The 26,688-nt window shown below is 41.9% G+C and overlaps 1 protein-coding gene across 1 annotated transcript; it reads right to left on the reverse strand.

Moving 5' to 3' along the window:
- Nucleotides 1–1,353: 1,353 nt before the first annotated feature.
- UBASH3A (ubiquitin associated and SH3 domain containing A) lies at nucleotides 1,354–26,424 on the reverse strand. Its single transcript, XM_067289764.1, has 14 exons — nucleotides 26,312–26,424; nucleotides 22,946–22,999; nucleotides 21,184–21,370; nucleotides 18,423–18,621; nucleotides 14,723–14,892; nucleotides 13,683–13,891; nucleotides 12,631–12,757; nucleotides 10,956–11,055; nucleotides 9,511–9,633; nucleotides 8,977–9,069; nucleotides 7,800–7,944; nucleotides 3,283–3,389; nucleotides 2,636–2,742; nucleotides 1,354–1,695 (listed from the first exon to the last, which is right to left on the reverse strand). The coding sequence occupies exons 1-14, from the start codon at nucleotides 26,422–26,424 to the stop codon at nucleotides 1,558–1,560; spliced, it is 1,872 nt and encodes a 623-aa protein (XP_067145865.1). The 3' UTR covers nucleotides 1,354–1,557.
- Between the last annotated feature and the right edge of the window lie 264 nt (nucleotides 26,425–26,688).

The raw sequence follows: 26,688 nt of genomic DNA on the forward strand, positions 1-26,688 counted from the left end.
CGATGCTCATCATGGCCTGTTGGTAGGAAAAACGGTCAATGTCGATAGGCAGCAGCACCTACTGAGAGCAGCATCGTCCCCAGCGCCAAAGCTGTGCATGCCTGCAGAGAAGGAGCGCTTTCGGGGCCTGTCGATAGGGTTCGATATCGATATCGATATTGAACCCTTTCAAGAGGTCTGGAATTGGACGAGCATCGATGCTGCTCCATACTGAGAGCGAACGATGTCGATCCCCTTCGATGGCTCCCAAGAGCAAAATCGGCCCAACAGCGAAAGCCACAAATGCCTGTCAAGAACGCGTGGTCTCTATGGCTTCCAACAGTGATCGATGTCGACAGTTACCAAGAACTCTTGTGGGCACCTAGTGCTATGGATCCCTTTAAGTGTGTATGGAAATCTACAGGCTTCAAGGCCTTTCGAGATCAAGAGGTATGGCTTGGTAGAGAGTCGGATTGATAGCTAAGGATGTGGCCCCCTAGTGATAGCACTTATCAGACGGCGCTCAGCCCTGAAGCCTGAATGCTAGATGGGCTCTGCCGCATGCCCTGAGGTTGATGGCATGCATGCATCGGCTTGTCAAGAAGGAACACAGAAATTAAGACTGAAAATGAAAACTTTTTCAGTCATGTTAAGAGAGAAAAGGAAACCTCAATTTTTTCCTCTCATGGCAACAAATGCTTGTGCTTTCTCAGAGGTAGTTATCTGAAAGGATTGTTTATAAAGGAAGTCTGAGCCAGTGGAAAGGCATGTTCCTTTTTGTGCATAAGATTTTGGGGCTATCTTTCATTAACCAAAAAAGTAACCAAGAGAAGAGCCTTTCAGATGAACTATCCTGATGGGTGTGTCACCATTAATATAATTTGGCATAGAACAACACAAAACAAAACTGTTGTCCTGTAAGTGCCATCTCAGGAAACATTCAGCAGTTAGAGTTGCTCACGTTGGGTTTTGTCACCAGTACAACAATGCAGGTATCTGTCTTTGTTTCAGCAACATTAAAGCAAGCTGCTGTGATAGAAAATGAACTCCCTTTGTAGAAGGGGTAGATAAATAATGATATTTCCCCTCCTCCCATACTTTCACAGAACTAGAAGAGTTAATAGGAAACCAGATGGCTTTAGGTAGCGTTTATGTCCTCCTTGGATGAGAGAATGGTCTAGATGACTTTTTCCAGTCCAAATATCTCAGTTTGTCTGAAAATTTCTTAGTGCATGGAAAAAAAGTAATTCTTATTGGCTATATTTTGCTCTTGGAAAATGCAATAATGTTTTCTTTAGTGCCTGGAACAGAATTGCAATGGAATTTATAATCAGGTCATTCTATATTCTATATTCTCTGAAGAGTTATTTCTCATTTTTATGACAGTTCCTTCTTCTCAGTCAGCCAAAAAAAAAAAAGAAAAAATTCAGGCACCAAACTCAGAAGTGCTTACTCTGTTTAGACAACTCAGAGAGAGTAATTCCCATAAGCTGTAAGATTTGTGGATGAATCTCTCGATTGTGCTGAATAATAAACTGTCTTCTCATTTTTGACAATTTCAAAGACAGAGCTGGGCTTCTAATCATCTAGGATGCCATTTCTCCAATTAAATGCTGCATTTGCTCCATGAGTTAACGTCTTCACTGGTGGATTAACCATCTGCCATTTGTTCTCCTCTTTAAGCTCTTCACAAAAGCACATGCCCAGAGAAGGGATCTAGGAAAGTAGGACACAAGCAGGAATTATTAGCAGAGTCTTTACTTTGATGTGGAGGGCAGAGCTTTGTTGCAAGACAGAAGAGAGCAGATCCTGAGAACATTCTGGGAATAAACACCAGGAGATTTTGTCACTTCTGAAATGAACTGAAAACAGAAAGGAGGCCTGTTGGACACTAGCTGAGCTTGTGCCATCACCCCAAATTCATACTTGGATTTGATGATCAAGCTGTATTCACTTCTTATGCATCATACTGATAGTAAAAATACAGCTAAAGACTAAACTCTCCCCTTGGAAATACCAGGGCAGCTGGTATTACAGTGTTTCCCAGACAAAAGGAAAACTGGGATGAAGAAATCTGCTACTGGTGATGATGCACAAATCAAAAAAAGAAAAAAGCAAACCCCAAACATTGGCCAACAAGTTTCAAGTGCAGACCTGAATTGTAAAGCCGGCAACAAAACCCATTTCCATTTCATTCTGAAGCTGAGCAAATAAGGTGTGTATGTATAGTGACCCAAAAATCACGCAACTTCTTAGAGTGACTCACTGAATATAGCTAATTTTAGACTCACAACACCACTGAGAGGAGAAGGGAGACTCTTAGCCCTATTTCTATAGTAAGGAGGCCAGCTCCAGATGGAGAGGTTTTCAAATGATCTTGTTGTGTTACTATTATTTTGCACTGACTTTCTGTGGAAGTTGCATGAAACTTTTCTCCAAAGACTTGGTCTCTAGACACATACAGTTCATCAGGGGAAAATGCATCTCTTCACCATCAATACTATGCTAAAACTACATGAGATTCCCTTTGTAATGAGGGTACTAATGTCACTGGTATTAGCATGCAGTTACATGTATGCCTCACTGCATAAGCAAGCTCCTTATTAAAAACATAATAATACAAAGAGAAAACTTTCTGCTGAAAAAAACTTCTTACCTTTCGGACCACCTGGGCAAAGTCGCTGCTTTCTCTGGCTGGGAGCCCTATCAGAGGTCGAGTGAAAGATGCCAAGGAGGAGCCATGGCCCACAATGAGGATGACACCTGATATATCAGAATAAGCCAAGAAAAGTAGTAAGGGAGCTGCAGCACTGTCTGATGACTATGCTGATAAGTGTGAGGCTGTTTTGGTCATCTTTGTAGACCTCTTTGATAAATGTGGCAGCGTGCATTGTACTGGTCAGAAAAAGTCTGATGTGTTGTATGCATGCCAGCTACTAGGAAAAAGCATTTCCTAGGGAAATAGAAAAAGTAGCTTTCCAGAAAAGAATATTATCTTATGTTGAACTATATCCTGACATAGAAAGATCAAGCAAAGATTATACTTTTGCAATGAAGTATTCTATTGTCTTCTGTTTAATTTTGCTTTTCCATTTCTATCCCATATTTATGTATATACATGTACATAATTTCAGAAACATTTCGATGTAGTATAGCGCAGGCCAAGGACTAAGTGTTCTGCCTTAAATACTGGGCGATACCAACAACCCACGATAAATGTGCTTCTAATGGCAAATCTCTGCCAGTTTCTGAACCTGTTGCTGAAAGTGTGTGATGGGATGTACAAAGATCTGAAACATTTACCTTTGCTGGGGCAGGAAGTGACAATCTGTTTTATAACTGTGGAGCTTCTGCTTACATATTCTTCATAAGTTTCTGATGGCACCAGAGAAGAGAGTGGGAAGTTACCCCTGACAATAAAATCACAAGAAAGCATTTGTCTAGATTAATACTGGGACATTGTTAACACTATTGAACGAGTATGCCAGAGAAAAGGCACTTGGTTAAAAGGATATAGGCCTATCCATTGACATGGTTGGCATACTGATACCACAGCTTGCATGGGGCATTAGCTTCCTCCATAGTAATTTCCATTAAATCTTATGGCTAAATCTTATAGCCCATAAAGCTGGCTAGCACCAGAGGCAGGGAAAACCATGCTTGAATAAAACTTGCAGTTTACAGTAGAGATTATTTAAAATAGGATTTTTTGCCTGAGAAAAGCTTGTGCTTTGCACAATTCAGTTGGGAAGTACTGTTGCCCAGGTGTGCAGACTGGGATGTGCCTGCCTAGGTGCATACTTACAGAGTGGTCCAGCACTAGCCATCTTGACCAAGTTCATACCCTAGGCAAGACACTGATGATGTGAATGATTTCAAGATTTGATCCCTCAATGTTAGTCTCCTTAATAAATGAAACAAACCAAAATCAACAACAAAAAAGGCATATGAGCTTTAGTTGAACAAATGCATGGTAAAGACTTTACTTCCTAGAGTTAAAAAAGTGTATGTTTCCAAGGGCATTCATCATAATGCGCCACTCCTATGTATCTGAACACTTCTATTAAGATCAGGCTTTCCTCTTTCTTCTGTGTAGAGGAGTTCTTCAAACACTGAATAAATATTTTTCAGAAAAAGTAAGAGCCAGATCTTCAAACTGCTGTAAATGAGGGCAGCTCCACTGAACAGATTGGCTTGATAAATGCCATGTACCCTGTTGAGACCCAGCTCAAAGCTCCTCAGAAACCTTCACAAAACCAGATCATGTTAACTTACAGAGGAGGGCTGAGGGCTGCCCCAGGCAGGCTCCGCAACCTCAGCAGAGAGCAGAGGGAAGAGCCTGCAGTGCTCTGACCATGCTGTGGCTGGGGGTCCAATGGTGGGGTAGCGCTGGCTGTTGCTGGGAAGGCCAAATTCCCCATGGCGAGAGACCCTGCAGGCCTTCCTTAGCTGTGACTGCAGCTCACCAGCCTTCCCGGGGCTGTGGGACAGGCAGAAGAGGCAGCAGGACCGCAGTCATCTGGTGCTTCTCAGCAGACCCCTGCCTGTGAAATCTGACTACTTAGCTGATGCTCTAGTTAGGGCTGGTCCATGTCCTGTCCTCCAGGCTAGTGTGCCTGCATCAATTAGTTATCTCTAATATTAAGGTGTCCACACAGGTTCATGCCATGCCATGGCATTCTTGGTGACAGTATTCAATGTCCTCAAACTCACTTCCTATTTTTCATTTCATCCTCTTAATATATGTTACCTGGGAACCAGAGATGCTCACAGCTATGGCTAGCAAATGTAGCTAGTCATGTGCTGTGATACAATACAGGATGTTCATTTCCTTCTACAAACAAACCTCCTCTCCTCCCCCTGGTTTGATTGCCTCCTTATCCCATGAATAGGCAGTAGTGAGATTAGACTACTATATTGTCATAAGGTATGGTATCATAATGTATTTTACAGGTGAGCCCTCAGTACATTATGTCAGTACAAGCAGTAGAAGTAGAAAATAGGTGGTAAAACTTTGTGATAGGCTCATTCTAGATTATTAACTACGGTTAATATTAATTCTGGCTAGGCCAGAGAAGTCTGGAATGGTGGACCAAAACCGGTCAGCCTTTTGGCAGAGCTACAACTTTTTAATGTATTGGCCTTTAGCACCTCCATCCCTTCAGTATCAACCCGGTTATTAACTGCTTGTCCTGCAACTGAACTGAGCACCCCCAACAAAGAGCAGACATCCATACTTTAGCTTCTGTACCTATTGGGTATATGTGGAAGCAGGTGCTGGCCCAGGTGACTTCCAGGCTAAATAACAACTTAAGTGTTCAGCCCAGGTTAATGTCTCGGTGGGAGTGCTATGTCCAGTTATGAGTGCTACAGTTCAAGTGAGATGAGGACCAAATAGAGATAATCCAGAGGAGAGCAGAGTCCAGAAAGCACAGCCTACAAGGAAAGATTAAAAGAATTCAGCTTGGAGAAAAAGACTGAAAAAGGACATGATAATAGTCTGCAAAGGGCTGTTTTGAAGAAGAAAGGAGGGATCTGTCCTCCTTGTACAGGGTGAAGAGGAAAGAAATAAGCAGCTTACATTGAAGGAAGAAAGCTCGAGATTAGAAACATTTTTCAAGTAAGGATGGTGCAGCAGGGGGACTGGTTCCCAAGGCAGATCTCTGAGTGTCTGCAGTTGACACTCTTCAAGAGCAGGAATGGCAAAGGCAGAGTTTATCCTGCTTCAGGACAGGGAGTATCCCCTCCCACATGAACCCTCTGCTGCTTGAAAGGGTGAGAGGAGAGAGAGAGGCAAAGTTAATCTCACCAACCTTAGCTGCCTGCAATTTAGGTGTCCGTTTAGGTCACCTAAAATAAATAAATAAGCCATTGCAGAGGCCAATTCATGCTATCTAAAGTGTCTGACATAGACTATCTAAGAAAGAAAATCACTCTCTGGAGATGTCCCCGTCTTTCCACTGATGATAAGGCTGCTAGATAACTATATTAGCCTACGCACCCATCTTGGAGATGGCTGCAACTGGGTGAGGCATCTCAAAATGGTTTCACCTCAGCCACACAACACCTGGGCAGCCAATGCTTCAGCACCACTCACTTGCATTGCCTCCTAGTTGCACTAGAAACAGGCAACCTTGGGACAAGTCCTCTACTGATGGGAAATGGCCAGGGACTTAACCTAATCAAAGGTTGTCCCTCTGTGGTGGGTGAATTTAGTAAAACTAACCCCTGGAACCAGTGGATTTTGAATTCTGCATTTGACAGGAAGAAAACAAGAAAACAGCATGATATGTGCAAGTTTATAGCTCATCTATTCTGTTTCTGACCTAATCTAAGTAAGTTTTGAGGGGTCTGAAAGCTGTAGTTAGCACTGCTTCAGAGCTTTCCTACTGACCTTTCCATGGCTACCCATGTACCCTTTTCTATGTGGAAGTCTGGTTAATTTTTGAGGCAAGTGAGTCCATATAGAAAAAACTGGGGGAAACAGCCTGCTTGTGGTAAAACACATCAGAACATGCTATGACTCAAGAATATGAAGGATTTTATACCTTCATGTGATTTAAAATGAAGACACTTGCTTGGCTGTAAGAAATAGGTTGAGGCATGAGAAATTTCCTTTCCCCCTTTCTTATATATGTGGGAAACCCCAGAGACACTCACTTTTATTTGCTGAGTAATTTCCTGGATCTGGCTGTGCACTGTAGCAAACACAGAGCTGCCTGGTCTGTGAGCAAGATGAGGAGCTAGATTGAATTGGAGGCTTATCATTTCCTGCTCTGCCGTGGTTTGCAAGTGCTTAGAAGCTGCATCAAACCCCCGAGCTGTGAGGGCCCCAAAAAGTCTTTGCTGAGCACAGCAGTTATCTTTGAAGAACTCAAAACAAAACAACTCCCTTCCCCCACTGAATCTGGCACCAACATCAATCATAGTGAAATGCTGTTATTCTGCCTGCCTCCAAAATCTGAATGATAGCTGGCTTGCTTTGGGGTCATCTCTCTCTCCCACCGACACTAGCCTGTTTTGCTTCCCCCAGCTCTGCCCCAAGGTGCATGGGAATGGCCCCCGTTTTCTCCTTCTGGTGTAGCTGTTGTTTCCAAGGCCTCAGGGACACAAACGAGTGACGTTTTATGATGTGGAGCTGTGCTAACCTGCCATGTCCAAGGCTGTGCATATCTGAGCCTGACTCACTCTCTGCTTTGATGGAGCTCCCCCAGGGCAGACCCTGAAACCCTCTCTTCATTCTGCCCTGTAGGCAAAGGGCTGTATCCTAAACAAAGGTTTTACTTTCTTTCTCTAAAGTCACATCCCTTAATTGCTGAAAACCAGCATGTTATTTACCTCGACAGGTTCTTCTTCATGTTTCTAAAACATGCTTCATATGAGCAAAGGTAAAAACAAGAATCCTGACACCTGATACTAATGCCTGCAATATAGCTGTGCTTGTGCATAACAAACTGTGGACCTGAACTGGCAAATCTGCAGACAACACCGAAGCAGGACTGACACCATACACAAATACCAGATGTTTGTGTGGGTGCAGGTGTGACCACTTGTTCTGTTTATGCACATTCCCAAATGTGTGTATGTGTTCGTATAAAACATGGTTTGTCTCTATGTCAGAGCAGCAAACGCAGTTGATTCCTGTCACAAAGCAGCTGACAGCACATCTTGTTTTGTCAAAGGATCATGCAGTCTTCAATTTGATCAGAATCACCCATTTTTACAATGGCAATAATGGTTTATGACATATAAGAGCTGGGAAAAGAATAAAAGAAATCTCAGAAAGAAAACATTTTTACAGCTAGATAGGCAGCAATTACCTGTAACTTGTATCTATTTTGTAAGAGGCCTCTGTCAGTTCTGTCACAGTCATAAAGTTAGGAATTAGTCTGCTTGCTTCCCACTTTGTCCATTCAAAAAGTCCTGGTTCCACCCTTATTTTGACTTTTTGATCTAATTTAAGCCCTGCAAAAATAAGAAATGTTTCTTAGAAAGATACACTCAAAGTGCTGCATTCAGACTGTACATTGCCCCTTGTTTGATGCAGTATTTTCATTAACAAAATGAAATACTTATTGCCAAACAAAAGAGGATCATTTTGATTAAACGAAATCAGCATTATACTCCTGCCTGACTAATGTTAAGGCACTAAAAATTCTTACATTATTATTATTTCTGGAGTTCTGTTGTGATGATCTGAAAGATACAGAAGAGATTGGAAGAAAAGACCTCAGTAGTGCTGCAATCTGAATAAACATCAGATGGAAAATGTTTTCACTGTTTTACACAGTACTTTGTTCAGTGTTCCTCAACGGGGCAAAAAATCATGCTACAGTGTTAGAAATGGAATTCTGTTTTAAAAAGACACATTCTTTTGTTCATTATTCCTAGGAGAGGTTACTGAATTACACAGATTCCCAGAAGAAATGCACTCTCCTCCTAACTCTAACATAGACAGGATAATGAACTCAGAAGCTTTGACAGACCTATCACAGAGAAGAGAAAAGGGGAGAGGGAGAGGGAGGAGGGAGGAGAGGAGAGAGGTTCTGATATACAAGAGAGTTAAAATCCTTTGGTTTCCAAAGGTAAACTCTTTCGGGGGAAAACCATCTTCCCTGATTCAAATATGTATTCCTTCAGAGTACTGGAAACACTTGCTTTTTGGCTCCAAATATTTTCTAGAAGAGGTAGCAGTAGTGATTTGAGTAGAAGCCGCTAATGTTGAATTCTGCCTCACATGAAAGGCCTCTGTTTCATATCATATTAGATTCCATTATAACTAGAGAGGATTAGACTTAACAGGATCATCCTCTTAAGATCATACATATGGCAACAGTTTTATTACTGCCAACATTACCAACTAGACAAAATGTCCTTGTCTTCCCTGCTTAAATATAACAACAAACAACCACAGAGTCATACATCATCTTAATTGCACATCTCAGATACTTCATAGAAATTTGACAGAGACTTTTTCATCCAGTTTTGCTGCCTTACCTTCCAGTATGTTTTGAGCTGTCTGTATGCAGCGTAGTGCAGGTGACGAGTACACATAGCTGACTGCCACCTCCTGGTCCAGCAGAGCTTCCCCTGGAAGGGAACAGCGATGTGAGTTGTTGTTTTACAAATCATTAGAGATGAGAAACTACTGCAAACCATTTTCTGCAAAAAACATCTTGGAGTGTTTTAGTTCCATCAACATGGGGTATATTGACATCCCTTTCATTTTTACACACTGTTGACTGATTAAGCTCACTAGAAAGCTCATTCTGGTGGAAACAGCAAGTCTAAAGTGAATGTTGGAAAGATAGTTATGGAAGATTAATCCCAAAACTGCAAATGGCACTTAGGTATTTGGCTGTCTCCATATTTCTAAAGCATCAGAGAGAGGCAAGCATTTGCACCAGATTTTTATTGTCACAGTCAGGCTCACACACTCAGAGTGCAGAAACAACAAGTATGAATTTTTGCACATGATGAAAACTTGTTTCCCAAACCACTAAATTTGCACTGGGGTATTACCTAGCTTACCTGTAAGTCTTGACTGGAAAATACCACAGCAAGATAAAGGAGGATCGTACTCAAAATGCTTCATGCTGTCTCTCCGTTTTGGTAGGAAGGAAGGAAAGTTCAGATCAGCTCTGTGGTATTTTCCTGAAATAAGGTGGAACATTTTGCTGCAGTATGAAGGAGGCAGTAGCTGAATATCATGCTGCATTTCATTATAAGAGCTTAATCAAATTTTTTTGGATTGTTAAGTGGTTGATTCTGAGAACTCAACCTGAAAATTACTTCTTTATTGGTAACAAAACAGGTTGGTGCCCATTCTCTGGCCATGACAGCAAGTGATGAAGCAAGGCATTTGCCCAAAGAGCTAAATTCTCTTCCCGCCACCCCAAACATCCAAACTGTCCAGAAGGAACGGTCTCTGGTCTCTGCTGTCCCCTAAACCTCATCTAGAAACTGTGTGGGTGAAGGGGAGCTATCATCAGCCGAGATCATGACCGGGAGCTAGCTAACAACTAAACAGTTTGGAGCATCATGTGCGATGCCTGAACTCAGGTGCCTACAGGATTAGTTTACCAGTACAGACATAGTGTCTCACTGATGGGAAAAAAAAAAAAAGAAAAAAAACAAAAACAGTGACTACTATTACTTTAAAGAGATCACATTTTAAGGTCACAATACTGATTTGGGAAATCACCTGTCCTTACAAAATAACATCTCTTTTGCAAGCTCTGCTTTGCAAGAGGACAGGAAATCACAAGAATTCTGCTTTGTTGGACTCAAATAAGACAAATATTCACTCCATATCAATATTCTTTTATCATTGCCAAAATGACAAAAACCAGTATTTCTATTGAATAAAAATGAAGTCAATGAATTGATTATAGAGCCAGAAAGTACCATCCTCATTATCTAGTGTGAAATTCATCATGTAGAAGATCCCCAGGATAATGAGGAAGACTATCAGCATAAAGCTTCCTTCTGAACTCTCCCTTCTCCTTGTTCCCCTCCTCCCTCTCAAAAAATACTTCCCTGCTCTTAGTTGGTTTTCTGTACCCCAAAACATGCTTTTTGTTTGAAGAGAGAGAGTCAAGAAATTCAGCTTTTAATTTAGGTCAGTGCTGACATGTCATTTCCATCATGGTTTGTTCTTGCTCTTCCTCACCAAGTTTGATTAGTGGTGTACTGTGACTCTGACCAACATGATGAACTACCCTGATTCTGACTCTCAAGAGCTTTGCTTGTTCTGTAGAATTTATCCAGCATAAATATGTAGGACATGGTATGTGTGTTAAATACTGATTACGTGCAGGTCAAAACAGTGTTGTGTCTGACTTTGCAATGTTATTCACTCTTCCGTCTCAGCACTTAGATTTACCTGCAGGAGACTGATTTTCTTGTATCCCTGAGATGGGGGGTCAAGTGTTTTTAGTTCTGATTGGGTAAGAAACTCCCATTCTTTTACTCACCATCTGCAGTTAAGCACTGTTGAAGCCAGGACTTCCCAAAAACCTGATCCACTCTTTCACCATGGCGCATCACCAACAGACCTCTTCGGAGAGCGGTGTTCTGAGAAAGTTGTATAAAAATTGGGTTTTTTATGATGTTATATTTAACCTGCCTAACAGGTCTGGATTCCTTTGTCTAGGTGCTGCCCAACAGAATAAGGACAGCTGTCCATTCCTGAAAGGTTTATAGCGTAAAGAAGTACTGCAAGTGAGAGAAAGGAGCTGCTATAATAGAGGAGTATCTTTAGGCCACCTAGTAGGCCTGATCAACTCTCCACTGAAGGCAAAGGAAAGTCATCTCTGACTTTCACGGGCTACAAATTAGGTTTTAACTCTATATTTACACTAGTAAAAGGCAGTGCTGATAACAAATCTTTTAATCCTTGTATGGGAAATAATTATAATTTTAATACATATTATATGGCTGCTGTAAACAAAAGAGGGAAACAAGCTAACAGATTCTAGTGATAATGTTCTTTTCTACACCAGGACTAACAGGAAGCACATCCTTCTTCTCCCAGTGAAAACAGTAATTTTAACTGCTTTATACTTTTCATAACTCTGTTTGGCCAAGTCAGCAATGAACCTAGATCTCCTCTGTGGCTACTTTTTAAATCAGATTGAATGGAATTACAAATACATTCTAAATAGTTTGGGGTTAGTTTACAACACACATAGATACAAATGAAAAGATAAAGAGGAACAGGTTGAAGGCTTAAAACTTTCTCAACACTAACCCATCACAGTGCCACTGCTGCAACACTGAGGTTAGAGATGTGTATCTTCAGAAGCGGAGAAGGGAATTCTTAAGAAGCAGTATGAGATTTACATTCACGTACTCTGCTAATCACAGAATAGTACTGCATTTACGCCATAAGACACTAATCAGCCCGCACAAGAAGATCAGAGTTCAAAACCAAGCTTTTGTGGTCTTGTTCTTCTGCTTGGGAGGAACTCAGAGACCGGGGAAACTCCTAGACTGCAGACGTGAACGTCTTGGGGCCAAGCGGTAGCTCTGCCACAGATCTGAGCCAGATAACAGGGGACAAGAGCACTTGAGAGCCAGAGTAAGGACATGTGACTCTTGCAGGAGCGTCTCTCTTACAGACATTCACACAGTCATCCTGAGATAAAACATTTAAATGTGCTAAGATCCGGAACTACGTAAACCATTAAGGTGAAATCCTTAGAATTTGGTCATGAAAGTAACAACTAACTAATTCTGCTCTAGTTACTCTGCTATGAACTCTTTTGAAAGACAAGGGAATATGCAACTTGAGAAAAATATTTGTCCCAGTGTCTGTACCTTATTTGTGAGACTTGTCCACATATCTCTGCACAGCTTGCCTGTTAAGTCTGTGCACAGAGAAAGCTGAGCAGACATTTTATATGTTGTACTATTATGAGAGGAATAAAAAGAGATTTATGAAGGAAGGCAAGAGTACACATCATAAAGTATATATGAGATACTATACCATATATTGTGAGTGTATGTGTGTTCAGATATGTATATGCATTACACTATAACATGACAATATTAAGAAGAAAAAGGAAGATATTAAAATTACTAAATGCTTTTATTTAAGAGTATGTTTGCACAAGCACAAGATAAAAGTGATAAAAAAACCTCAATTACCTGAACTGAAAGTATATTGGCTACACTTCTTGACATAATTGGATTATGGACTTCTCCATTCAGCTTTACATTAGGTTCATTTTCAGTTTGGGTGAAAAATCTTGAAGCTGGTACAAAAGCATATTCTCTGTAGAAAAAGTAGAAGCAACACATACACACACAAACATGGGTGCACACACAAATAAAAGGGATCTTTAAGTCATGACATTTTATACAGGAGTGTGAAAGCCAAGATTCATATTCTATTCAGTAATCTTCACACACTTGCTATCCACTTTATAACTTTGCTCTTTAGCTAGAATCTGTCCAGTAGCAAGGACATACTAGTAGAAGGAGGTTAAAATAATAGTAACTGATGGAATATATTGTGTGTAACCCTTCTAAAGTATGAACTTTGAAAAGGAAATGTTACCTGATGACCTCCTATCTGTCTCTGTGGACTCAGCAAGGACTGTACCTACAGCTCCTCCTTAGAAAAATTGGATCTAATCTACAAGTACCATCAACGGTGCCGCCAGCTACAGAGCAAAGTGCAGGAAGCCAGACGGATGCCTGTTGATATGGGTGAATCAACAAGACAAGGATGGGCTCAAGGTGGTGCATTTTTTCATTTCAAGTTAACTTTGCAACCTCTTGAAATGAGAAGAATAAAAGAGAAAAGAAGATTGTAAGCCAGGCTGAAGTCTCAATCTGCGCTGCAGAACAGAGTCTTTTAAAATTCATTAGCTTGTTAAGGTTATTCAAGAGCAAACAGAGGTCATCCTTTGAGCAGCTGAACTAATGCACTCTGAGTTTCTATGGGTGGGTGTCTTACGTCTTTTATTGCAGAAATCCCAGCTCCCCATGCAGACCCCAAGAGTTCATCCCCTTCAGCTACAGGGCTTCAGCACGCTCCACTCCCCTCTGCCCACACCACCTCCAGCTCGCGCCTGGCAGCTGACAGCTCACAGCACAGAAGAACTCTGCCACGCCTCTGCCGTATGACAAGTGGCTGGTACAAAGCAAGCAATACCCATTAAACCCCAGCACCTACAGAGGGAACCACGACTTACCTGTGCTTAACCCAAGTGTCTGACTCGTTGGCTCTCTCTGTGTAGTTTTCGGGAAGAAAACCTCTGCAGCCAGTCCGATGTGAGGTCCCAATCACCCAGCCTTCGCTCACATCAGATTGCTGTGTTGGGTCAACATACAAGAAGTCCCCAGCATTTATCATTAGTTCATCAATGTTCTGGGGCTTATACTGGAAGACGGCCCTCAGGGTCTGGGGGAAAATACACAGGACATAGCTGTTGTATGTGCTGCAGCATTTCAGAGGATGCTTGTTAACCTCTGTACTGTACATAGCAATCTATCTATTTTCTGCTCTGCAATTTGTTCCTTAATGGCACTTCAGCAAAGGAAAAAACTTAATAATGCATATACAGCATGTGTAAAAATAGGCGTTTGGTATTCATAAAAATGCTTCTTTTTTTTCTGTAAAAAGTACAGACTCATTTAAAAGCAGACACAGTAAAAGCATTATCAGCTCTTGCCATGATAACCTGCAGTTCTCCTGACTGTGATGAAATCCAGTACAAGACTTGTACCAAAATGATACACAAATTTGACTAAAAAAGTAGTGACCATTTATCATGCTATAGTTTAAATTTGGAAAAGACAACAGGAAAAATGTTGACTGTTTTTAACTAATAGTCTATTAAGCAGAAAATCATCAATGAGTGAACTGTGCCTTGCTCTCTGATATTTAACCTGCATTGGAACAATCAAGAAAACTGTAATTTTACTGAGTGGAATTTTACTGCAAAGCTGTGATCTGGCCAGTTCTAGCAAATATTCAAAGATCATGTCCTGTCTCTTTATTTTCTTGTGTCATTGTAAGTTCAGCTTTCCCGGAATCAGATCTGCCAGAAAGATATCTTTTACACTGATTCAAGAGTACAGTTTTTCAACTCAAAGAGATACTTGAAAGAACCATGACTTTCGAAACATTGTACTGTACACACAGTAATTTTGTTCATGAAAAAAAGCAAGATGGCTCCAGAAGAAATTTTAATTAACGAGTCAGAAAATTAAATAACTCTCATGACAGTACCTGGTAATGTACAAAACGCATATCCCTTGAATAGAGAGCAGCTACCCACTGGCAGGCCTCCCCTGGGTTGATGGATTTGGCCAATTGTTCCAAAGTCTTCTGATGGTGAGGATAAAACTTGTGAGCCAAGGTAAGATGGACCTGCTTTTGGCAGGGTTTCACATGGCAATCTAGGAATAAAACAGTCAGCTCATGTCACAAAATAGAAGCAAAGGTCATCTAATGCTCTTCTTGTTGATTTGTCCTATATGCTTTGCATGATACAGAAAATATCATAGTGCTTAGTGGTAGGGCTGACCATACGTATATTGAATAACTGTTTTTCAGAATATCATAGTTTTAATCATACCAAAATATTCACAGATCTGGACTGGATTTGCTTCTGAGCTTCAGCTGGGAAAAGACAGTTTAAAAAAACTGCCCATGGGGGTTTGGTTTTATTTGTTGTTCCTTGGGTTGTTGTTCTCCAAGAAAGAACAAGCAGAGTTTGAATTCCTCTCCTAATCTTAGATGCTTCAAACTTGTATCTCCCAGACAAAGCTATTCAGGGGCCAAGGCCAAGGCCCTTCAGTCTCCATTGGTGATCCAGTTTCACTTGGTTGTCACTGGAGCAGGGATTAGGACCTATTTCTCAGAGATGCAGTCAGGCCATAAAGCTGGGCAATAGTACGGTGAGAGTGTTCTCTAGCTCAGTTATTCCAGGCAAATTAGAGCTCCAGCAGGAAAGACTAAGGTGACCCCATATCCACAAAATCTACACAAAGTTGGGTATGGTGTTCTCCTGGGAGATGGCAGGGATGGGTCCAAATCTCCTCAGGCAGACAGGTGTTTTGAAGCTGTGTCTCCCAGTCTCTGGAGAAATGGCCTAAACACTGAAATACTGGTTAGCACAGTGGAGGGTGGTGTTTCCTTCTCAATCCCTTCACTTCCTTGTTTTTTCATGCTCTGTTTTGGGCCAGAAAGATGTTTTCATTTGACACAAAACCCAAAAGTTGACCCTATTTCACTGAGAAAAAAATTTAAAAAATAATTTGACTTGATCCAAGAGGATTTAGTTCTGTGCCTGGCTTGGCTGCCAGTCTGAACCATTAGTGATTCCTGTAGCCCTAATTAAAGCTTCTTCTTCAGTACTGCCCTGTGAACACCTTTGCCTTATCTTATGGCAGAGCACCTCCTTCCAGCAAAACCAGCAACCAAATAGTAACACCTGTGCTCCCAGGCCCTCATTTCTTTCTGCTTGGCATGCTCAAGGCCTCTTTACTTTTGGTTTTCAACCACATTGGAAAAATGAAAAAAACATCAGTCAAATCCAAATGCAGAGCCTGTGGCAATGAAAGCACCCGTGAGACTCCGCACTGGTGCACGGTCTCATGGCTCGTGAGCCAGATCATCCTGTCTCTCTCACAGCCGTCTTGGGGCAACCTCCTGGCCTATCTTTGCTTGCACAGGGTGCAGTTTGGCAGCACGTCACCTTCAGGGCCATGGCGCTCCCCTCCACCTCAAGCTCTCACTGCCACCTCCTCATGCAGCAGCTCACCACATCCTCAGCTGCACAGCTGTCAGCGCGGCTGCCTGCTAAACCAGGCTACAGAAGTGATCGGTGTTGAAGGATAAACTTGCGTCCAAAAAGAAGGGGGAGGAGCAGTTATTTTTAACCAGGACTTCACCGATCTGCTTTACAGAGTGGCCTCAAAGGTGATGTCCTCCACGCAGCAACCCAAATTGTGGGACTGGAAACATGGGGCTGATGGCAAAGGCAGCTGGGAGTTCCCGCAAGGGCTCTGCTGCGAGGGCAGACAATAGCATGAGGATGGCGTAGGAAAGGCAGTGGGGATGTAAAGCTGAACACATGGGGAGGAGGCTGATCTTCCTACACAGGCTTTGCCACTGGAAGAAATGGCATGTTGCACTACGTGCTTGATGCCTTTCTCTTCCCTGCTGCTGTCCTGACCAAGCCATGGAGAACAGACTTGTACTGAGGGAGGATGGGTTGAGCCAGAAGGGCAGTTACAAAAGGGAACTTAGTAAAATTCTCTGCAACAGGCCCTTTTTGCTGGAACCTTAACCCCAAATCTGGTGCTCTCCTTCTGCTTACAGCCCAGGCTTTTGGCAATCCCAGGACAGCAGAGAGGCAGGCAGGCTGGAGAGGATGCTTAACCAGAGATCGATGACTCCTGAATGCAGACCTCTTACACACTGCTGTGGTTTGAAGAGGTCCTTTATACTTTTTCCCTAAGAGGGAAAGAGGCCCTTTTTCCTTTTTCCCTAAAGAAAACTAGAAGGCAGGCAGGACCCCCTGGTCCCTCCTTGGCAAAGCCTTACTCCAGAGCAAGCTGGACCCACTGTCATCTGCCCATGAGGGCTGCTTGTGGGCTGAGACAGCTGCTATCACTGTCTCACTACCCCTTCATCCTCTGCCATCCCTTTGTTTTGCTTGTATGATATCCAGCAACATGGGGCTGGAGCCCCTGGCAACATGTAACATACGCAACAAGGCAGGGAAAATTTCTACAGTGCCCATTGCACCAGCACCTGAAAGCACCAGCATGCTCCTAGGACTTTCCAGGATCTTTCTTCCCTAGTACTAGGAGCTTGGTTTAGAATATATGCCTGCAATTCCTTATTGTATTTATCACCCTGCCAACCACTAATGCACAAGGTACCTCAGTCACCTGTGATATGAGTGTCAAAAACTTGTCTGTCCTTGCTGTGCTTCAGATGAGCAATTTGGGGGGTGAGGGAGATCACTAACTGGCACACAACCACTGAAAGGAAATAGGTGACTCAAACTCAAGAGCAGAGGGCCCTACATGAGCACCAGGGAAAATTCAGGCCTGCTGGGCCGTATTTCTTCTTTCTTTCATTTTTGCCTTCCTTTTCAGCTTGGCCACAGAGATTTGAACACCCCCAAAGACAGAAAGGTCTACTGTTTCCCAAGGCTGCATGTGAGACAGAGAACTGGCTATAGGTAGAGTTTGTTTTTTTTCCTTCAAGCCCATCTTTTCTATTTTCCTTCTGTCCCCACCCAGCCATGATACTGATCCTTGGTGAGAGAAAGAAGAGTAGAGGCTAGGTATGGAGATCTAGGAATAGGAAGGATTATATCTCTGCCTATCTTGGATATCCAGGTCATTAGCCTGTCAAGTTACACAGCCAACCATTTCATCTTGTGGGTCAAGAAAAGAAATGTATACAAAAGCACAATCATATAGCAATAACCCTGATAAAGCCAATCTCACAGAAACTCTTATGTAGTAGCTCAAAAATGAATAAACTTCAAGCCATTTTCAAAATCCTTGGAAAGAAGCATGGTATAAATGCCCAGTAAACCAACAGCTAATACCATTTTGAGGGACTACTCTACCCATCAGCTGCCTGCAAGAGGTTGCCAAGTAAAGCCTTTGCCTGAATTCCCTAAAGAAGAGAAAATTAACAAAGGCTTTTAGCATTTTTCTTTTTTTCTTGTCTACTGATTTCAGCAAAAGCAAAACCTTCTAGACAAAAGCATTGTGTCTTTGGAGTCTAAAATAAGCTACAAAACTGTCCTAGACATATTATTTTCCACTCCATAGGAGGAAAGGATGCTTGTTTGCAGTAAAATATCAGTTTAGCTCCCCCAGAGACACAGGAGATGCTTTCAGTATCACGTCTAAGCATTTGTTCTACAATCCACTCATGTTCCCACTGATGTTTATCCTACCTGCTAAGGCTGAAGCCTCTGCAGAGAACGCCGTAGCAAATTCTTTGAGGATATTTGCATGGCTGTCACCAACAAAGAAACCAAGGTAGCTGGTGGATGAATGTAGTGATAGGGAAATGAATGGTGGAAAGCACTGTGAAAAACTTTCACCAACTCGCTTTAAGGCCTCATACAATAATTCCACTTTCTGGTCTTCACACTGAAAGAAAACAGAAGAACATGCTTTAGAAACCATATTAACAGCCGCTTTCCTATACCGTCTCATATAGTAATACCAGAAGCAAGATGGAAGTTAGATTTCTTGAGAAAGATAGCACATCTATGAACTGGGCTGAAATTCATGGTATTAAAATCATTAATATAGGGCAGTTTGGTCAGCACAGTGTGTTGGTGCTATAATAAGAGACAGAGTCTTTTACCATTAGATGTATCTAGTCTAGGTGGGAAGGGGCAAAAAGATTTTACCATCTGATAACTGTTCAGTAGCTCATCTGAAATGAGGTAGTGATTATGACCTCCCCCTTTAATTTTAAGTAAGAATTTATATTATTGTTATCTTGCAGTCTTTAGCTGAAACTGGTCCTATTAAACCTTCAAAATCTCATATGCTGAGCTACATACATAGGAAAATTCACAAGGAATCAGTGTCAGATGATCTTTAATGCTCTAATTACAGCAAACTAAAGGATTGCACCAAGACATGCCTCAGCAAAAACTGGCAATTAAGCAATTTAAGAAATGAAGAGTTAAAGATGGAATTTGTGCCATCCAGCCAAAGACACAAACATTAGCAATGCTCTGTCTCCATACTGCTTTATTTTCCTTAACTGAGCTATTATTTGTTCCATTTAGCCTTTACATCAGGTCAAGCTGCTGAAGGGAAGAGCCAAAGAGAAGAAAGGAGCTACAAAAAAGGAAACAGAATCCAGCTGGGGAGGAGGTTCAAAGCTTGCATCCATTGCGCTCTGTTCTCAGACCAGGGCTTATTTGTTCACAGCATGGGCACTCAGATCCCATCACCCCTCTCTCATCTCTGTCTTTTGAACTCTCCAGTGCTCGCCTTTAAAGCACTTTCACTTGCTACTTAAACAGTCATTCTCTGTTAAGCATTTGCACTGTCCATCCTCAAGTGGACCCACACTTCAGCTGCAAGCCACCACCATGACACGGTTGTCTCACACTTCCTGCAAGCCGTGCAAGCTCCCCTTAAACAAGCCAAGGGGGGGATGCGCTAAAGGAGGGCACTGGCATACTGATCCTTGTGTGGGGAACTGGGGAGTGCACCTGGGGCAGGCACAACCCCACATGCTCCACTGAGCACCCAGCACCGCGTGGCAAGTCCATGAGCTGTAGGAGACTTGTAGAGTCAGGAAACAGGAGAAGGACAAGTCAGGAGGATGAGGTGGGAGCCAGTTCAGTGTGTCTCACTTTCCACGTGTGAGGCTCCCCCGGTCAGCTCTTGCTGACAGCTGAGGAACAAAGAACTAGCGGTGGATATTCATGGAGGGTACATTTATCCCTAGAAATATGCTACCTGAAACATGGCTGAGACGCATGAGATGAGGGTTACCACTCACTCATCTCTTCCAGGTCAGGCCTTTAAACTTGACATCTTTCAAGAGCACAGCATTCGTTATTAATGTTTTTGTTCCATATAGTTGTGATTAATGGCCACATGGTAAGATGATATTCAATATTTTGCAACAAAATACTCTTATATTCACTGCCTGTGCTTAGCCACATGGTTTAGCATGAAAGTATGATAAATGTAATAACTTTGTCCAGCTGCTCTAGCTCATCTCTGTTTCAGTGCATCTCAAATGCAGTTGATGTTCATGTGCAGCATGGTCAACATGCAGAAACTGGATTCCAGCTGTCTCCAGAGTTTTTCCAGACCAGTGAATCTTTGCTAGCCTTTGCTTATATTGACACATTCACCCAAACATGGGAAGACAACTCTGCTGAGACATTCTCTAAAGTGTCATCCAGTATTCAGAAGGTCAACTAGGAGGACAGTAGCATCTCCAGAACCAGAAAACTACCCACCAAGAATCCAGCTCTGGAGCGTAATTTCCGTATTAAATTATAGACAAAGTGACTCACTTGCACTGCTGGACTACAGAATCTGGCTCTCTTTGCTCCTTCTTTCCTGTGCATTCTGCTTCCCTCTTTTTCACAATGGCCAGCCTTCTATATGAAGGGTAAAGAATGACACATGCCATCATGGTAATAGCTTAGTGGCTAGGGCACTCTGGGAGAGGCAGGGGTTTCCTTGAGACTGCCATAGGCCTAGTACCAAAGCCTCCTACACCCTATGAAAATGTTATCACCATTACACCATTGGCTAAAGGCAGCTGCTGCCAGCCTGGGGAGGAAGGCTTAATGTCCTGGATCCAAGTGGAGAGCTGCATGCAGTGAGTAGTGTTTCCCATTGACGGGGCCTGCTCAGCCAAGGCTGCACAGGGTTGCTCTAGGCGCATGATAGACATGTGTCACCCGGCTACCCTGAATCAGCCCACTCCTCCCAGCACCTAAGTTTTAGACATGCTGAGATCTAAGTCAGGTATCTAAAGTGTGTGGTGGGAAGGTGGCCCTCAGTGCCTATACAGAGGCTGAACACACTAACAGAGCTAACACTCATGCCTGGACCTGAGTCTTGTCATTTTGATCACCAAGGAGAAGTTCTGGTGGAAAACAACTGTAAGTGGCGTAGTGTCAACAGTAGTCAATACTTGGCCCTTGCATGTCTTTTGTGCCTTACCGTGAAGAAATCACAAAGTGTGATGTGTGGAAAAATCTCATGGGCTCTGTTTTTCCCACACTGGCGCTTGCTCTCCTTCCAAAACTCTTGCAGGTAGTTATGCAAGCTGCCAGTGGGGCATAAGTAAAGAGCATACTCCTGAGGGATTGGGTCATCCAAAGAGGGATCATTGCAGTGAGAGTGTAACCTGAAATTGAGAACATATTATACAAAGTAAGTGTTTGCACCGCTTACTCTTCTTTCCCTTGTCTCAAGACATCCACTACAGAGAGTAGAAAAAGGAAATACAAAGCTGTTATTCCCTGGAGATTAGAAATGAAGAGCTGAAATGAAAGCTGCTTGCAGATTTTCTCTATGGAATATTAATTAATGGAGAAAGGCCTATGGGGCTTTGTTTCTGTTTATTTTTTGTGTGTTTTGCATTTTATCACATGTGTTAATTTTTTTAGATGTCTGAAAATGAAAGACAGAAAAAAAGTTTTTGTCATGCTGTAGGGTTATTTTTCCCTCTTTTTCATGACTGGAAACAGAGGACTGGAAGAGGAAAGAGAGGCAATGGGTAAAAAAAGTTGAAGAATGACAGAATGACAAATAACTGAAGTTTTAAAACATACTCAAAAAGTGCTATCATTTTTATTCAGCCTCAATAAAAGCAAAAACAAGAAACCAGAAAATGCACAAGCAAAAATCAGAAACTTGCATCCCAGATGATGACAGCCTCCACCTTTTTCTGCACATGCTGTATATTTAGCTTCACAGCTTTTAGATTGGGGGTAATTTTTGGAAAGGGGATGGTGTCCCTGACAAAGCTCTTTTTCATACTACCTTGGTTTGGGGTAAACATGTCATTCTCTAATGTTTCCTCTGTCTTTTCACACACACACACACAAAAAAACAAACCAAACCAAAAACACAGAACAACAACAAAAAATAGAAGAGAGGGTGAGGAGAGAATAGATTTGATTTGAATGAGGATTAAAATAAAAGAAATAGCCTATGAACTTATGAATGCTCTGTGGGAGTCTCAGAACAGAGGAAAAAGCTTAGCATGTTCAAGACTAACAAGTGATTTTGACTCAAATCGTACCTCCCTCTGACTGTCAGCCCTTCAACTTATTTTATATGAGCCTTTCTCAGGGGAAGACAACTGCCCTGATTGCTTTCAGTCAGTGCCATTTAACCCCATGCTGTAACTCTATGGATTTGTAATGATAACCACTACAAGGCTGACATATTTTCCATGTTTTCTTCCCATTTTCCGGGTCTGTGCCCTGTGTCCAAGCTTTGTTTACCACTGGGGCACAGAGCTGTCTTCGCAGAGGCAATAACTGTGCTCACAGAGGCGACCGCAGGCAGGAGCAGGCCCTGAAGGTCAATTGTATAAATAAGCACAAGGCTTAAAACTGAGGAGGCGTCTGTGCCCTGTGTTGCTGGTCACATGAGATGACTGTCATCACTGGGGTAAAAGCTGATGCACTTGCCCAAGACTGCCCCGTCCTCCCCAACTTTTGATTTACCCTGTGCCTTCTGCAAATAACCTCACTTCCCAGAAGAAGCAGTTAAATGCAATTATTTCTTTTGCTTCGTGAACTAAAATGAAATAAAGATGAACTGAATAAAAATGAAATGAAATGAAGTGAATGCAGGATTTTTTTATGGTGATGGCTGTTGAATTCAAACTCACTGACAGAATCAGCACATGAACAAGTATTTTTAACTAGATTTGATATGAAAGTCCTCCTTAGAAATCACAGGCACTTACCATTTTGCAGCATCTTCTATTGTCTTTTGTCCAGTAGCAGCCAAGGCTTTTTGCCTAGAAAAAACAAAACGTATTAGTCAGAATAACAGAGAGAATTAAAGTCATTTTCTATGACTCCAGGCACATAAAAAAGAATGGACATTCTGCAGGCATCAAGTCTATTTTCCAGCACAAATAGGACCTACTGTGACTAGGTTATTCCTGGAAGATGTTTTATGTAACACATATTTGTAAAGAACACCAGACAGTCTTTTCCATTGCAAGGCTTTAATTCCCTAAAGACAACTATCCTGTCCTCCCCACAGGATGTTATCCTTTGTATTCTGGAGATATTTTGTTAGTACCCTTACCGACTATCCGGATTTACTTAGGGTTGGGTAACTCATCTGTGCACAGACTGTAAGAGCAAGGTTTGCTCTGTTTATAGGATAGTGTTCTTGCTAATGATAAATTCCAAGTCCAGGCCCAAGCCCATGTTTCATACATACAACCAAAGCAAAACATACTTATACTTGGGGTTTGAAAATCTGGATTGAAAATTTCCCATAACCCAGCAGAGAGCCAGATCTGAGCCACAAATTCAGGTACAAACTCAGTCCAAGGTAAGGGACAATGTCTCAAGTTTCTCTCCCATATACAACTGTCATTCTCTGGAAACAAATTTCATTCACATTTCCTTTTCTCACGAGGGCTTTCAAAATGCCATCAATGTCCTTCACATGAACAAGTTTTGTGACTAAAGGCAAGGTTTTTGGAGAATGAAGTATTTCCATTGTTTAAGTAGCACCTGTACACACGAACCCCATTTTCAGCCCTGGAACCCACTTTTAAACTTTTCAGAAGACACAAAGGGGAGGGAGAGACAGTGGACATGGAGAAAAAATACTAAATTACTTGGCATCAGTTCATCTCTTTCTTTTGCCCTTTCCTTCTCTCTTGAGGCCATGCTTTCTGGCAGCTGGGTGCTGAGGGCATTGGTTTGTTTAGCCTAGTCTTCTCAAGTTCTTATCCTCCTCTCACCCCCGTGGCATCTGAGCACGTGCCAGCAGGGCATTAAACAGCAGGGTCCAGGCTCATGCCGGGTGCTTCCTCTCAGCCTTCTGCCTTCTCTCTAATACAAAAGCTACATATGGCTTGTTAAAAACAATGAATGTACTTATACGCGTGATAAACTGTGCTTGGCTCATTAGTGGGGGCTTGACAAGGCTGAACGCTAATGGGCGTCTTTCAGCTTTGGCTTTACCTCCTACTTTCCTTCTTCATATAGTAAATTAACTGTCATGGCCAAATCAATGTCAAAAACATAAGCCAGCTGTCGTAAAACCAGTTTGCATCTTCTGTGACTGAAGTACTCCTGCATGCTTTCTTTCCATCCGTCCTCCGTCTCCCCCTTTTCCATCACATCAAACATGAATGACCTGTGTTTGCATCGTTCTTCCCATGCGGCCCTTCCTGCTTGTATGCTGTTGAAAAGCCAAGCCTGCCTCTACTCTGCCAGAGATGTCAGCCTTTATCACCTGCTTGTTAAATCTCAAAGTGAGCGTTTTGCCACTTTATGCCACGCTGCTCCTCGCACTAGGAGAAAAGCCCTCTGCAAACAAAATATGCTACACTAGAAAATCTATGTTAAAAAATCATGGCTTTACAGGCAGAATAAACTGGTGCTTCCCTAAAGCAGAAAACCGCTGGCACAGTTCAGTGTGGTCTAAGCAGAAGGAGAGGCCCATTTTGCTGGCTTAATGCTTGGCTTGATCCCCACATACATGGGTTTTTTTGTTGTTCTTTTGGGAAAAGTTGCTTTGTCATGTCAATTCTACATTATGAGAGATATTGTGATATTTCTATGCAGCCTTGTTTTGTTCAGGCCAGGATGTCACAAAAGAACAATCTTTCGGTACTTTGATTTATAGCTGAAACCAGGAACTGCAGAGAAAGTTAAAAGGTTTTATAAAATGTGATCCAAATTTTGAAGATCTAAAAATCATTAAAGGGAAATTAAAGTTTAAAAAAAAAAAGACTTTTGGATGTTTTGTTATTTTATGTTGACTTGCATGGTACTTTGGCCACTGTTTGTCTTTTTTGACCTGGAAAGCACAAACCCATCTCAGTGACAGCAGAAAATGTTTCAAAGGGAATTTGAAGAACATCACCTTCAGAATCAAAAATTTTAAAACTCTCCATTACTCTGGGGTGATCAAACTTATAGTACGTATTAGACAAGCAGGGAGCCAGATTTTTAGATAAGTTCCAAGCTAAAATTCCACAGGGCATGAGTGGGAATAAGGGGCCCAGACTACCTTCGTAAGTTGTGCCCATTATGTCTGTGGTTCTTCCATTAAACAGAGGTGTTCCTAGAAAAGTCAACACAGCATTTCTGTATTGCACCTTTTCAACTGGTTTAATTTTCAATGAAAAGTCAAAACAGAAGCCACAAAGACATACTGCTCTCCCTTTTCAAATAATTTTGATGAGGGGTTCTTTGACATTTAAATAAAAGGAGTTATTTTCTGAAGAGCAAGTATGTGGTTCAACTGGCCACCACAGAAGCGCTCAAAGTTGCCCTCCGGAAATTTGAAACTCTCATGTAAAACTTGTCTATCCAATCTAAACAATGTCTGGGGAGGGAGTGACCATCATGTTTCTTTTTTATTAGCTCAGTTGCAAATGCTGTCCCCAGTTAATTTTTTGTCAGTTGAGGTTGAAAAGAATAGCATCTGATTCTTTATTATTATATGGTATTTTCCTGTTAGGACATGCTTTTGGAACAATATCCTGATTCAAGACAGGAATAAAAAGTGATAGACTTTTTGACATTTTGTTAAACATATTAACATTATTAACATAAAACTCCCTAAACATACTAAAAAAAAATGGCATTTTGTTAAAAAAAGCTAACTCTTTTAGAACAGTTTCCAGTGACAAAACCCAGCAAGAGATCTTTGTCAGACCTGACAACGACTGAGTATAGAAGATACACCCACATTTAACTCCCTTATAATAATGGTGACAAGACCAAAAATAAAAGAGAAATCATCCCAAGAGTTAGCTAATTATCCCAAGAGTTAGCTATAGACATCAGCTTCTTAAGTCATTTTGAAGCCTCTCAACCTCAAGATGTGGAAGAGTATGGGTCTTCAGAGATATGCACAGTATTTTATGAAATGAATACAGAGCAGGTTGTTTTCAGAATATAAACAAAACACTTCTCTACAAGAAATACAAAGCAAGACATATCTGATCCCTGTGTAGAGACATCATCACCCAGAAAGGGCACGCTTTCTCAATTAAAAATGCAGGCTCTCTGCATTCGCATTCTTACCAGAAATACCTCTTGCTATATAAAGAGTGCTGAAGCACATTACTCACGCGATATGAGCTGGGAATCCTTTAGTTAAGAGGGACTCAAGAAGTGAAGAGGTGCTTTTGTTCCTGTGTTTGTTGGACACCTTTGCATATAGCTGTGTCTCAGCCACCGCCATCTCTTCCACTCCTCCTCCTCCAAATGTGTGTTCAGTGCGCACAGAAACTGGGGTGGGAGGATGAGGGCGGGAGAGATAGAAAAGGAGAGAGCGAGAAAGAGGCAGCTAAAATAAAAAAAACCTCAAACCTCCTGTGATCTTTTTGACAAAAGTTGATATCCTGTTTTTGTAGCACATGCATCTCTAAATTCTTATTTTAGGGCAGCTAAAAAAGCAAAAGCTATCTACAGTCTTTTCTTGTCTGCACCAGCAGAACAAGTCCAG

The sequence above is a fragment of the Apteryx mantelli genome, chromosome 1 (genome assembly GCF_036417845.1).
Source record: "Apteryx mantelli isolate bAptMan1 chromosome 1, bAptMan1.hap1, whole genome shotgun sequence".
Classification (NCBI taxonomy): domain Eukaryota; kingdom Metazoa; phylum Chordata; class Aves; order Apterygiformes; family Apterygidae; genus Apteryx; species Apteryx mantelli.

Bases quoted from the DNA above. Each gene is read 5' to 3' on its own strand.
- UBASH3A (XM_067289764.1), bottom strand. From the start codon at position 26,424: ATGGCGGTGGCTGAGACACAGCTATATGCAAAGGTGTCCAACAAACAC. The intron at 12,758-13,682 runs GTAAGTCGTGGT...CTTTTTCTACAG, and splicing joins GACACTTGGGTTAAGCACAG to AGAATATGCTTTTGTACCAG. The intron at 3,390-7,799 runs GTAATTGCTGCC...TTTTATTGTCAG, and splicing joins AAAATAGATACAAGTTACAG to GGGTAACTTCCCACTCTCTT.